At 34.2% G+C, this 13,895-nt stretch overlaps 1 protein-coding gene across 4 annotated transcripts in view; it reads right to left on the bottom strand.

Moving 5' to 3' along the window:
• LOC121871085 (adenylate cyclase type 1-like) overlaps nucleotides 1-13,895 on the bottom strand; it is a 111,447-nt gene that overhangs the window by 34,117 nt on the left and 63,435 nt on the right. For 3 of the 4 annotated variants that reach the window (XM_042373215.1, XM_042373217.1, XM_042373214.1), the window contains exons 9-13: nucleotides 13,405-13,455; nucleotides 4,328-4,516; nucleotides 3,897-4,072; nucleotides 899-1,001; nucleotides 405-679 (exon numbers count right to left, since the gene is read on the bottom strand). In XM_042373215.1, coding sequence (XP_042229149.1) covers nucleotides 405-679; nucleotides 899-1,001; nucleotides 3,897-4,072; nucleotides 4,328-4,516; nucleotides 13,405-13,455 — 794 coding nt within the window. The remainder of the gene's footprint in view (nucleotides 1-404; nucleotides 680-898; nucleotides 1,002-3,896; nucleotides 4,073-4,327; nucleotides 4,517-13,404; nucleotides 13,456-13,895) is intronic. The other variant, XM_042373216.1, reaches the window with a different exon arrangement.

A 13,895-nucleotide genomic window follows, 5' to 3' on the forward strand; every position in this document is an offset into this window, starting at 1 on the left:
AGTAAGTAAGTTTCAAACACACAATATCTCTTTACTTACAGTATATAATATCATCATCTCATTTTCAATCTTAGAACTTTAATAATAGGATGGCTTGTCAACTGTTTACAGACTTTTACAAGAATATTTGAAATATTTGCATATAATATTACAGGCTGGTTTGTGTGCAAAGAACCTAGGCTTATGCAAAAAATAAATGATATAAAATGATGATGGAATTAAAGAAGTGCAAAGAAACAATACAGTTACTAATAACTTTAAGAAAGAGACACACACCATAGCGAGATACTGTAGAGTTAATGTTACCAGAGACATGAACCAGTTTGAAGAAAAGAAGCACCTACAGCAAAATGAGGCATACCAACTATTAACTTTACAATAATTACAAAAATTTAATGTTTTACCCAACACGTCTGTCATAACAGGCGAAAAGCGGGAGATGTGTGATGAATATAAGTAACGAGTACACAGTAGCCATTGACACGAGGAGAAGTGTTTTGACCAACACTGGCAGCCGGAGGAACACTGCTATAGCCATGAACCCAACAACACAAGAGAGAGGAATATATTCAGGCAGTGGGCACCACAAGTTGCGCACAAACTCTTGGGGTCCTGGGCGGCTTGATGTTAGGTCTGTTACATTGGCTTTGCATGGAATTTGAGGCAGCTCGCATGTAAACTGAAACAGAGAAAATACAAGCCATCATTATTCTTTCTTTTGTATTTAGAACAAAAGGATAAAAAAAAACTTTAATACTGTAATTTGGTCATGTAAAACATAAATGTTCACAAATATGAGTCATAAGAGGCACAATGCCTTCAAAATTATAAATAACATCACATAAGTATTTAACAAAAATGTAATATAATACTATATGAAGGAAGGTGCTAAACTTACTGAGTTCACCTGAGCCATGATATATATGACGGTTACTGCTACTATGGTTAAAATCAAACGAAGGACAAATCTTCTTGCTGGATCCCAAGATGTAACCTTTAACCTTTTTATAAATGATAAAAACAGATAATACAGTGTGTGAGTTATAGAAATGAAATACTGTAGTGTACACTATATTAAATGTATTCCCAAATATCTACATCATCAAATTTTCTGTAAGACGAATAAACACAATTTATAGATTTCTAATTTTCTCCTTCAATTTTGAACTAATTCTATTGATTTAATTTCAAACCTAGAAATAAAAATATCTTATACATGAAAATATATGTACCAGTTTTTTTCAAATACGTACTGTACAGTACAGTAGGTTCTCAAATTTCACGAGTTTTTACTTCGACATTTTTTATTTGGAAAAAAAAAAAAAAAAAAAAAAACACTACACAATTTCAAATTTCGACGGCGGAAACTCGAATTTAGACGGGTATGAGAGGCCCGCCAACGTTCAGACGTGCACAATCGTGTAAACAGCGTCATTTCATTTATATACAAAAGATTCATTATTATTTATTACTGAATGTCTTTTTGATTGAATAAATGTTTGTGTGTGCAAAATGAACAATACAATTCATTAATAATACGTGGAATATTAACACACACGAGGAGGCGAGATGGCATTGTTTACAAAACCAATGACCGATTGGTTCTACATATAAAACCGAAGAAAATAAGACCCTGGTTGTAGCTGTAGTAAAAATAATGTAAAAAAATTAATATGGTTGTTTTAAGCATGTTATTTAATGTTAATAAATGGAACAATAGAAGTAGCTAACCATTAATGGTAAAGAAAAAAAGTGAGATAGCGTATGCAAGTGCGCACATGTGAAAACATATCGTCATTACTCTACATAAGAATATGAAAGCAACACTTATTTTCTTTTCATATATATTTTAATTAATGTTTCTGAATTTAAAACAAAAATTCTACCCACCAGTGGTGGTAAAGTTGAAAACATAAGGAAAGCCAATGTTGTTGTGTGTGTTTTTACTCGGATGACGAAGTTGCCAAGTCGTCAGGTTCAACTCTAGCTGAAGCTGTAGAACATAAAAACTTTTTCTGTGTTGTTTTTAGGTTTTATTTAACTTTATCTGTGTTATTTCCGTTGGTTTATTAGGATGCTGCTTTATTACAGGTAGTAATTAGCCAAAAAAGTAGGGTAAATAAGGCAAAATTTAACCAAACAACGAAAATACCAAACTCAAATTAATTTTCTCCATAGGAAGTTGTATTTAAATTTGGACGATTTGAATTTCGTGAGGTTTTTACGGTCTAAATAGGTGTCCAAATATGAGAGCCTACTGTACTGTACTTAAAATTTGACTTGATATCAATGAGATGAAGATATACAGGACTTTTCATTTTGTCATGTTTGCTCCAATGCTTCATAGTTTAAGCCCAAAATTGTTATCTTCCATCATAATTACAACCTAATCTAATTTACTCAATGGCCGCTCCAACTAGAGGTCGCCAGTGGTTTGTGTAGAGTCCCTCCATTGTTCTTGATAGTCTTGTGCACAGTACACCACAGATTTTACTGTACGGTGATCCCTCGATTAACGAACGGTTCAATTAACGAAATTTTGATTAATGAATTAGCTCCCATAAGGATTTTCAGTTCCATTAACGACAGCCTTACGAGAAACATGCTTTGTTGTGCGCATCAGCTGATCGGCTAGTCCGTCAATTCAGTAATCTGTTCTATGTTTACATTCGTTTCCAGTGGAGTAAATGTCAAGAAAGTTGTGCTCTTGAATATTTTTGCATTTTTTATATTAAAATTATTGGTCATTCTAAAATTTTGTTAACATATTGATAATATATAGAGTACAGGGAACAGTTTTTGTGCGCCCTTCAGCTGATCGAATTACCCACCAACGCTTTTCAGTTTAATTTTGTTTACAGTGGAGTGAACATCGAGTTTGTTGGTCTCGAATATTTTTGCATTTTTACATTAAAATTATTGGTCATTCTGAAATTTAGTTAACATATTGATAATATACAGTGCAGAAATTATTATGAAACATGAAGAAGGCATTAGAACCAATGCACTCTGTAAAGAATATGGCATGTCATCATCGACTGCCTCTACAATCAGCTCAAAGTAAGTTAAAATAGCGTATTCTATTGTTTTTTGTTTATTATTGTACAGTATACTGTACAGTACAGTACTGTATTTAGTTTATTGTACATTTAATGTTTTGTTAATTCTATTACCGGTATACAGTACTTTGTATGTATACTTTTTCTGTGAGTTGGAACCAATTACCCAACATCCCATTGAAATAATAGATTCAGTTAACGAAATTTTCGGTTAACAACCGACTCTGTGGAACCAATTGTGTTCGTTGATCGAGGGACCACTTAAAAATACCCAATAATAAAGGACTACATGGGATGAATAGGAAATCATTAATTGTGGAAAGATAGTTTTATGCAAGGCAAACTGTCAGCCAAACTTACACCCTCACCTTGGATGGTGTGAAAGTGAGATACCTTTGTTTTGTATATATTATACACCACTGTGCACAATAGTCAGTGAAGCAGGGAAAAGTGTTGAGAGCAGCAGGAAGTATGTAATTGAGGGGGCATCATTTATGATCCATCGTCTTCAAAAGATGTTTATGTATCATTGATTGATTGAACAGTACAACTTTTTTGTGTTTAATGGTTTAGTGTATGACTAATACCCTATAAGGGATTAACAGTGACAATAGGGTAAATTCTACATAAAGAAAGTAGTAGACATGTTTTGAAACTGGTCAAGTTAGAGAGTAGTACTTGAGACACATCAAGTAAACAAAAGATAGATGTATACACTTTATTTATTATAATTCATGATATTGTAAGGTATATAATTTTTAAATTTCCTCCAAATACAATTAGTACTTCAAAACAGAGTAAAACTGAAGAATACAAAAACTTCAGAGAGAAACTTACCTGGATGCCAGCAGAACAATCAACATTACAGATATTGTTACAAATGCTGCCAAGAACAGGAAAAGGAAGAGCAGTGTACGCGGCAACACCAGCGCCTGCACTGAAGCCACAAACAGCAGTAAAAACAGAGAACAGAGTAAAGAGTTGCCGAAACCCACATCTAACTCTTCGTGGTACTGAAAGAGAAGATAAATTACAATGTATACAACACAAACTAAATACCTGTACATGATGTAGAAGTTAAAGATTCTTGCTTGATGCTACTAGAGGTGGCTGTTAAGTACTTATTATGATATAAACAGGTCTTAATTCTGTGGCCTTCACATATCCAATGATATTTCCATCCTCCCTGCTACATCTAGTGAATAATGCTGTACTAAAAAACTGAATCTAAGTACAATTAGGGTGGCTTACCAGGTAACTCAACTTACATCTCTCTCTTTTTCTCTGTCCCTAAAGCACAAGGTGATTAGTGAAACATGAGTAGACTTTTCCCGGTCTACAGATCTGGCTTCGATGGCCTGGGCCAAATATTTGTTAACGCGATTGGAAGGTGCATGTGGGAGTGAGGAGTGTCTCTTCTTAAATGGCCGTTTGAATTTGTCTGACAGCAGGCTAGACTGTAAATAAAGAATATATATTATCTATTACATTATCACAATTCTAATGTTAACAAACAAGTTGAAGGACCCTCTTAGTTCTAAAACTTCAAAAGTCTATTTCAATTTACACTATTCTCTATAAACTACATTTGTTTTTCCTGAGACAAAAACAATAAAATCCATAAATTATTGTATTTTATGAAAATTTTATAACTGTAAAAATTCAGGTTAACTAAAAAATATGAGTTATTCATTATGTTTAACTCATAGAAACATGAAGCATCATAATAACTGGTGCATACATGAAAATGTATGAGCTAAATGAGCTGAAGCTGCTGTGACAAGAAAAATATTAAAAACAAAGATAGAAAATGTTATATTTGAAAACAAGCTAAAATACAGTACACTTCAAGGCAAAAAGAGTTACAAGCATAAATATTCATTCTTGGGTGCCAAAAACCTTATGACCCTAAATATAAGACAAGTATAATGGTCTAAAGCAAAAGCTATTAAATCAGATGCTGTACCCAGGTTCCATCAACAAGTTCAAGATACCTTAACCTATGTAAAATATACAAAATATGTACAATATATGTGAAATTAGATACAGGTAATACCATTATAAATGTTATAAATATTTTCAAGATAATAGGGACAGCAATACAGAATGCCCCCCCAAGTTCACGGATTTTTATTTCGCGGTTCTCGGTTATTCGTGGATGACACCCTGGATGTACCCAAGAATGTCTGTGGGTAGTTTTAAAGTTGTCGGCATTTTCGCGGCTGGGACAGGGAGCCATTCGCTCTGGAGACAGTAATTTCCTTTACCTGTATTGTAAATATGTGTGTGTGTGTAGACACAGACACACAAAACACATACAAATAAATAATTGGAAAATCCTCTGACAAAAATCAGAATTTTTTTTTTTTTAAATGTGACAGCCTACCCTCAAGTCCGTGCTCTGTTAATATAGTACTGTAATAGAGAACGGACTTGAGGGTAGACTCACATTTTTAATAAATTTGTTTCTGATTATTTGTGAGAGTATTTCCCCATTATTATTTATTTGCATGTGTATTGTGTGTGTGTGTCTACACACACACACACACACACACATACAATACTACAGGTAAAAGAAATAATTATCCTCAGGGCAAACACATAAAGGGTATATACCAACCCCCCACCCGGCCCGCAAATGTTATTCGCGGCCATTTTGAGAACCTAACCCTTGCGAATTTGGGGGGCCCCCTGTAATTCCTTATTAATTGCATTTAAACAAGTTTCAGAATGTCTGTGCCACAGCTTCTTGCACTAAAGAAATTATCAACAAAGTCAAGTCCCTTCTCTAATACAAATCAGGCAGCAGCACACCTGAAGCCAACACAAACATAAGGTGAAGAGACTTTCCCTTCCTCCAAGTGGTTCAGTGTAGTTACTTCTACAGTGACACACAGGTAAGACTGTGGCATGCTCCCCATACTATATTGTACAGAACAATATATCAAAAGCCCCTACGACTCTAACAAGTGAATATAGTAAATCTATGTTGTGATGTTTAGCTAAAGATAACTAAGAAATATTTCTGACTAAATTAGTCTTAAAGAGTGGGCAAATATAGATCAAATGAGCCTTAAAGGTTTAGTTTATCTGCTAACATTTCAGTTTTTTTTTATTACTATCTCATAACTTCCTGTATGTACAACAAAACAATAACAAATAATTCACCTGGATTAAGCTGATTAATCGGTAAAATTTCCTTGATAATATCTGTACAGGTACACTTAAATATTTATTTTCAAATGGCTTTCATTATGTCTGATATCATTTTGTAATGAAAGGCCATGTAAATATTCAACGTTTTTTAATACAGTATATTGTTTCTAAATAAATTATAAATGTTGGTCCTTTTACAAAATTCCTGGGGTGGAGTTTTGGGAGTAGAAGAATACCAGGTACTTTTAATTCTTAATATTAATGTCGTCAGCTGTTAGAATTACTGTACATGTCTGAATCCTTCTTAAAATTACCATGTGCCCAACAGAAGTAGTCTTGCAGTCTTTTAAGGAATACTGCAATACTTTAAGAGTTATATTCACTACAAAATATTATACAGAATCTCAATGTTGTGGAGGAGGATATTGTGTTTAATGGTTCAGGATTTAACAAATACAGTAGTACAGTACTCTACTGTAAATTACACTGAGCCTGTACTGTACACAGTTTTCTCATCCACAATATTGTTCAAGTTGTAAAACACTCACGTCTTATTATATAGTTTTACAAAAAATTTTGTATTTCTATTTAATACTTTATAATAAAAATACCTCATATATGTGCTGCAGTTTTCTTGAAGAAACTTGTGTGTATTTTATGTTTGATACATAATATACATCTTAAGAGCGATACCGACATTTAATTTTAATGACCGTTAACTACAATTTTAATGTTTCTGAACGCAATAAACTAACACATTTTCAAATGTGTTGGGAAAGAAGTGCATCTGTAATAAAAAAAAAAGGGGGTTGGACAGGGCGAAGGGCAAAGAATCAAAGCATGTTGGTACTACACTGCTTCAACATCCAGGCAGGGAGAAGGCCCAAGACTTGTATCTTTTATAAACAGTTTACTGTCATGTAAAAATCACACGAAATAGGAATAATCATCCAATTAATCCTTAAAGTACAAATGTTATTTCTGCAATAACAGGATGAAATTTTGTGTTTACTGCCATAAAATAATGGAAAATAATTCAGATAGTAAAATTTCCTCCATCTCATGTAAGAAGTTGTTTACTATCATGACCTTACCAAGCTACGCAGTACCTAACATAGCTACGTTTGTTAAGTTAGTATTGGCAATGTTTATTTAAAGTCTGTTCTTTGATTATCTACTTGATTTTCCCTATAGAGTATATATTCATATATTATATATATATATATATATATAGATATTCAGAAGAGCATATATAGTATTGTATATTACCAAAATTCTTTACAATTATCCCTATTTGGCAGAACAATTTATACTACAGTACAGGTATACAGTATGTATGTATTTTCTATATTTCGATTTACTGTTTAATGCTAAACACATCTTTATTGCTGAACATAACTTTAGTACCATATAACACTTTAAAACAACTGAATTTTGGATGTAGCTGTGTAGATCTGTGTATACTGTACTATAATAATGCACATATAATTAGCTTTTCTCGTCTTTAATCCCAATAGTCATGCATGTCATCTGGTTAATGTTTGACAAAGGTAACACTGAAATTATAGTTCAATCGATCAATTTAAATTCTGAAATCAAGCTAGGCTGGCTACAGTATGTTTAATTAAAAAAAATATATCATATAAATGCCCTGGCTGAATGATCTGAAGAACTACCCCAGGCAAGGCAGTCTTCATGGGCTTGATAATTCAGTTGCTCCTAGCATGAACAGCTACCAAATAATGATTTGCATCATCTCCATGCCCATCTCAATGTCTCAATAGTTTCACTAAGTATAGGGATCCAACTACTACGGGGAACTGAAGGCCAAGGAAACAGATTTGTACTGTTCCTGTACAAGTACTGTACTGTAATGTGCAATAATCATTTAATTTTGCACAAAGCTGGTTACTTTTTCCTGTTATGATCCCAGACTTTAGTACCCCTTTGTGGGAAGTTGAAGGCCACCCAACAGGAGAGGAAGATGCTTAAGTTAAATTAGTTAACTTTTAACCTCCTAACTAGTAAAAAACAAATTAAGCATATGAAGAATATCATGCCTCAAAGGCCAATTTAAGACATGAACAAATAAACTCTGCTGGATCATCAACCTACCAAATAAAGAAGCATTTTTATCATATCTAAGCTTAAGGAATCTTTAAATAACATTCCTGAAAAACAGCATCTAACTAGCTACCATATATCAAGCTTCTACTGTACACTATATACAACTTTACTTCAACTGCCTGTACATATGGAGAATTGCCTAAAGGTCCAATCAATCATGCAGAAGTCTTTTGCTGTAAAACCCTTCAGAAAAATTGTCTGATAAATGTGTTCTACATTGGATATATAAATCTAAACAATAAAAATAAAAACAAATAAAAATTATTTTTCAGTTCAGTGCATAAAACATAAGTGGGGTAAAGTACAAAACATAATCTAATGTTGTTAGGTTGTCCGAGCAAAAGTCTACATTAAACTTATACTTTAGAGCAGAGCTCACGTATTTCCTTAAAATTTTCAATTAATAGAACTGACATCTGTGCTAGGATGATATTCTGCATCTAGTATCCTCTAAATACAATTTCCATCCTTTGGCTAGGTAGGTTTGGCAGGATGTTATTCATTACAGTAGGTATGAGGTTCAGTACTTTACGAAATGGCACTTCTAAATTATTGGTACAGCAGAGCTAAGTCATTATTTGTAAAAAGTGCTGAATGTGTTGATGAGTACAGTACTGTACCTGTACTCATTTATAATGTTAATTTAACAATACTGTATGAGTAGGTATTATTATAAAGTAACTACAGGTTGAACCTCCCTAATACCAACAACCTTGGAACCTGAACTAGGCCAGAATATAGAATTTTCTTCTTTAATGGAGTTCACATATAAGATACAGTACTGGGTAAATATTACTAAGAGAACCAGATTAGCGGTGGCAAAGTGCTTTATGTAACAATCAAATTTTTATTGTTTCTCAATACTCTACTGTACTGTACTGTATAATGACAGGGACTGTTCATTAAGAAATAAATAATTCAAAATACGATAATTTTCAAATGAAGTAGATAATGTGTCTCCGAGATATAAAGTACCTGCTTAAATTTAGTATCGGCTTTAAAATTTGTTTTTTTTAATATATATTTCCCAATTTTGTCACAATGATAACGGTTTTCTTAAATTCTATGCATTTATTACTCTTAAAGTGTGCCAGGTAAGTTTATAGTGATTTACAAAATTTTCAGAACACCAAACTTGCATGCCTGTGTTTCTGATGCAACCAATGTGCAATTCTTATGCATAATTCCAAAAAAGAAGTTTTTGGTTCATATAAATCTGGATCAAAGAAGTTCAACCTGTAATAAAAGTACAGATATATCCTCAAAAGAGGGACTTTAGCTGTGACTGGAAACATAATCCTCTCTTATTATTGAAACCTGTATTTGTTTATGGTTGTTTTTCTTATGCCGACCCTTTATAGGAAAGCAATCCTGGGCATTAATGAGAGCAATTCTCTTATACATATATAAATTCCACAATGTAAAAACTAAATTTTAGAAAAGTTTTGCTCGTTCATAAAAATTATTAATACGTAGTAAGATGAAGACGAGTCCCATTGACCTGATGGCCCATTGGGGAGAGTGAGGATACAGCAGTTTGAAAACTATGCCTCTGGTACAAGGCAGCATAGCCAATACTGTACTGCACTCAACCACCTCTCACTTCGCTAATTGTAAAGTTAGGTACCCACTCTGCAGCTGGGACCACCTCACTCAGTAGCTGGCGACAGGACTTGAGCTGGCAGCCATTGGGTCAGAATGCAAGTGCTAATATACAGCATAAACCCTTTGGCCACAGCATCCTACACTTGACTTCCTTAACTTCCCTAATTGTAAAGTTATTTACTCATTTACAGTTGGGTGAACTGGGAGTGCCCCAGGATCAAACCAGCAAATATTAGGACAGAAGGAAAACTCTGTATCCACTGAACGATCTCACCCCTAAAAAATAAAAGACCTAAAATATTTTATATATGTCCGAGTATGAAAAAAAAGTGACCAAGCCTTTGTGGCACAGTAACACCCTGCAAAGTATATCTAGCTCCAGGATCATCTGCCTTGTTCAGCAGTCACAGCCTTGTCAGTGTGTTTATGTTCAGTTTAAATTCTTCTTGAATTTCAACTGTAAAGGGCAACCCCAGGGGGAAAGTACAGTACTGTATTATTCTAATTGATGTCAACAAGTTTTATGTCGGATATTAATGGTGTAATTACACAAGGAAAAAAATATGAAATGCACAACTACTTTTTTCAAAATTAAATAAAAAAATATATGGTAACCCATAAGCATTTGAGAATTGCCAGAGGCTGATAATGTGACAATAAGCATTAATGCTGAAGTCCGTTTTCCACACTTGTGTGAGTTAGCCATGATTACCCGATGGTAACTCTCCATGTCAAGGCAAATGGCTTATAATGCTGACTTCTATTAATTGGTTGGTTTTATCGTGCAAACTCGACTTCATTTTGCCAATACAGTACTGTACATGCTTGTTTCACCCCAGAATGGCAAAAATATACAAGAGCCAATCTGTGCAAAGGAATATTTTGTGCAGCAGTATCACCATGCTTTAATATGATTACAAAAAATATGAGTGAGACAAGATATAAAGAATAAACATATTAAAATAAAGAACAATTAATATAATGTAAAGAAAGCATCGACCAAATTACAGTATGTTCTTTACCTTTCTTCATCACAAGGTTTGGCAACTACAGTATATAAAAAATCCTCATAGCATGTACATATACAACACTTAACAGGTCCAGTACTAGTGACTACGCTGTATAAAATTATCTGCTACTGTATCACTCACTTTTATTATTTTTATTATTATTATTATTTTTATTATCTTTCACTTTCACTTATAACAGTTTGTAGGATTCTTTTTAATAATCAATTGATATTAAAGTAAACTCAGAGGTGGTGAACCACATGAGTACGTTATTATGATCATTGCGTTGTTCACCATTAACTACAATGACTGAAAGTGAAATTGGGTCCCATAGGCATGACTGTCAATTAGGGACAGTGTGGTTTCAGCACACACTGTATTATACTAAGCCTTTGGTACACAAGGAGGCAGCATGGCTGGCACTGGACTCACCACCTTCACTTCTCCAACTTGTAAAAGTTAGATACCCATTTACAGCTGGGTGGGCTGAGAGTGCCCCAGTATCAAACCATCAACCCTTAGGACAGGAGGTAAGCACTGTGGATACTCAACTGCACTGCTGCACTGTCTAACTCACTGTCCTTTTAGCCCATCTGGTATAACTGCTGTTCACAAGCCATCCGTCCATCCATAACCTTTTCACAATTTTGACTTCTCAAAACCTAATGACTCAGATTTAATGGAACTTTTCTCAAATGTTCCTTGGAAGGTTCTCTTTCAAACTGTTTCAGATATCAGTGTATAACATCCAATATAGCTGCTGTTACAAAAATCAGAAACAAAAAATTTACTTATTTCTCGTCTGAAACACATGGTTCCACATTGCTGAAATTTTGTAACAATGTTCCTTCAATGGTCTAGTTTCACAGCTGCTCAAATATTTTAGTACAGTGCTAAATGAATTCTAAGGGCTTGAGCCTCCTTGTTATCATTCACAAGTACAGCATTGGGCAGAAAGCCTGAGTCTAACTTCTAAGACTCAATTATGGGAAAAGTTTTGCATGTCCTTTCTTTAGAAAAAATTTGTATCCATTTACTGAACAATAACTGCAACAATAATTAAAAAAAAGTCTGGAGTTGATCTTTATGTGAAATATCAGTAGAAAGGTTATTATCAATAAATATCTGATAATTCTTTCAACTAAAGCAACTGAAACAGGCAATTGATAGGACAGCCTCTTTATGTACATACTGGCTGAAACGTGCATTGGAACAACACACACACACACAGCTGGCATATTCTGCCAGAGTCCACACGCAACAGTAGAAATATACCAGCCAACGATAGTGGGGTGGGAGCATAGGGGTGACGAGAGGTGGAGATGGGGCATCACAATATCATTAGATTGTGTACAGTGCCACAAAATTGTGTAAGTCATTACAGTTTTCTACGAGTTGCTGTGGTGCTTGGTTGCAGGCTATGGGAGACAACTCTGTATATTACTACATTCTAAAAACTGCAGTACAGTACATAGCTGTTGGTAACGCAAAATCTAAGAATCCCAACAACAGACATAAAAATGGGGCATACAGGATAGGATATCTGGGAGGAGATTCACTTTAAGACACTGTTGAAGGATGCAAATGACATCTATGATTACACGGTATTGTCACTGTACAAGGACACTGCTACCCACTTATGATGAGAGCTTAAACATTTAATTAGTAAATAATTATATGTTAAAGTATGAAAATAAAGCAAAAAGAAAATAAGGATGGGTTAAATAATATCCAATATACTGTACTTAAAATTACTCTTACAAAGGATTAAAACACTTTAAAAACAAGAAGGTAGGGAGCAAATACATTTCCAGATGCAAAACAGCCATGTACAGGCTTAAATATCCCCCAACTCTACATAACTGCTGTTACTGTTAAAGGATGCTACAAGCCATCCATGGTACTGGACAAGACTATCTGCAAGTGGAGGGCTGCAAGTACAAAGTATTTTGATAAAATCAAAAGTGTCATAAATAAATTCTAGATCTTCTGAGAATCTACATATGCACTGAACTTTGATCAAAATACCAAGTGATTTGGAGAAAGCCAGCAAATGACACTAGCTGTCCAATGTCCATAACAATGATGGCTTCTAAAAGTCATTACAGGGTGTGTCAGGGTGGCAGGAGAGTGAGACGATTAAAATGTCAGGCGTTGACTTTAATGACATTTAATACTCATTTCAGACTATTGAATTATGGATAACAATAACCCTTTGAATACAGACAGATTAGTCCCAGGGCTGTACATGTAATGGTTTATATATTATCTGTCATGCAACTTGTTTCCACAATTTTTAAGTCTTCAACAGAATATTAAAATGTTATAAAAGTGATCGTGAGGTGAGTGATAACCACAACAAGGGTAAGAGGCTTCAGGGCCTAAAACTGAGCTGAGCCCAGGGAGGGTCACAAACAGCCATACACAGATCATTACGATTCACTCACTTGTGGGCACGTTCGCTCTATTTCGTAGTATTCGTGAAAGAATATATTCCTCTGAAAATTGAAATGGGGGACTGTTAGTGTGTTAGTTGCCTGTGACACAAGACATACGAATGATGGGTCACTGTTAGTCAGTTATAACCACTAGCAGCACTAAAGTGGGACAAGTTTTAAAAGTAAGAACTGATGCACTTACAGTGCCATTGTTGGCACCAGTGAGCACTGATACAGAAAGTGAGGGACTTTCTAATCATATTCTTATTTTTACAAACTCATCCTTGACCAGCCTACGTAAAGGACTGCACAGATAAATAATGAGAAGTAAATCATTTGTTTAAAGTAAGACAATTAAGCTTGATAGATAACAAAGGTATCAAACTTCAAAATATATATCTAAGGAATATTACTGAACAGTAAACTCTAAATTAGCATAACAGGCACAAATACACTAATTCTTTTTAACTTAAATGATGCAACACTAAATAAATAACTAC

The sequence above is a fragment of the Homarus americanus genome, unplaced genomic scaffold, assembly GCF_018991925.1.
Source record: "Homarus americanus isolate GMGI-L3 unplaced genomic scaffold, GMGI_Hamer_2.0 scaffold52512, whole genome shotgun sequence".
NCBI classification, from domain to species: Eukaryota; Metazoa; Arthropoda; class Malacostraca; order Decapoda; family Nephropidae; genus Homarus; species Homarus americanus.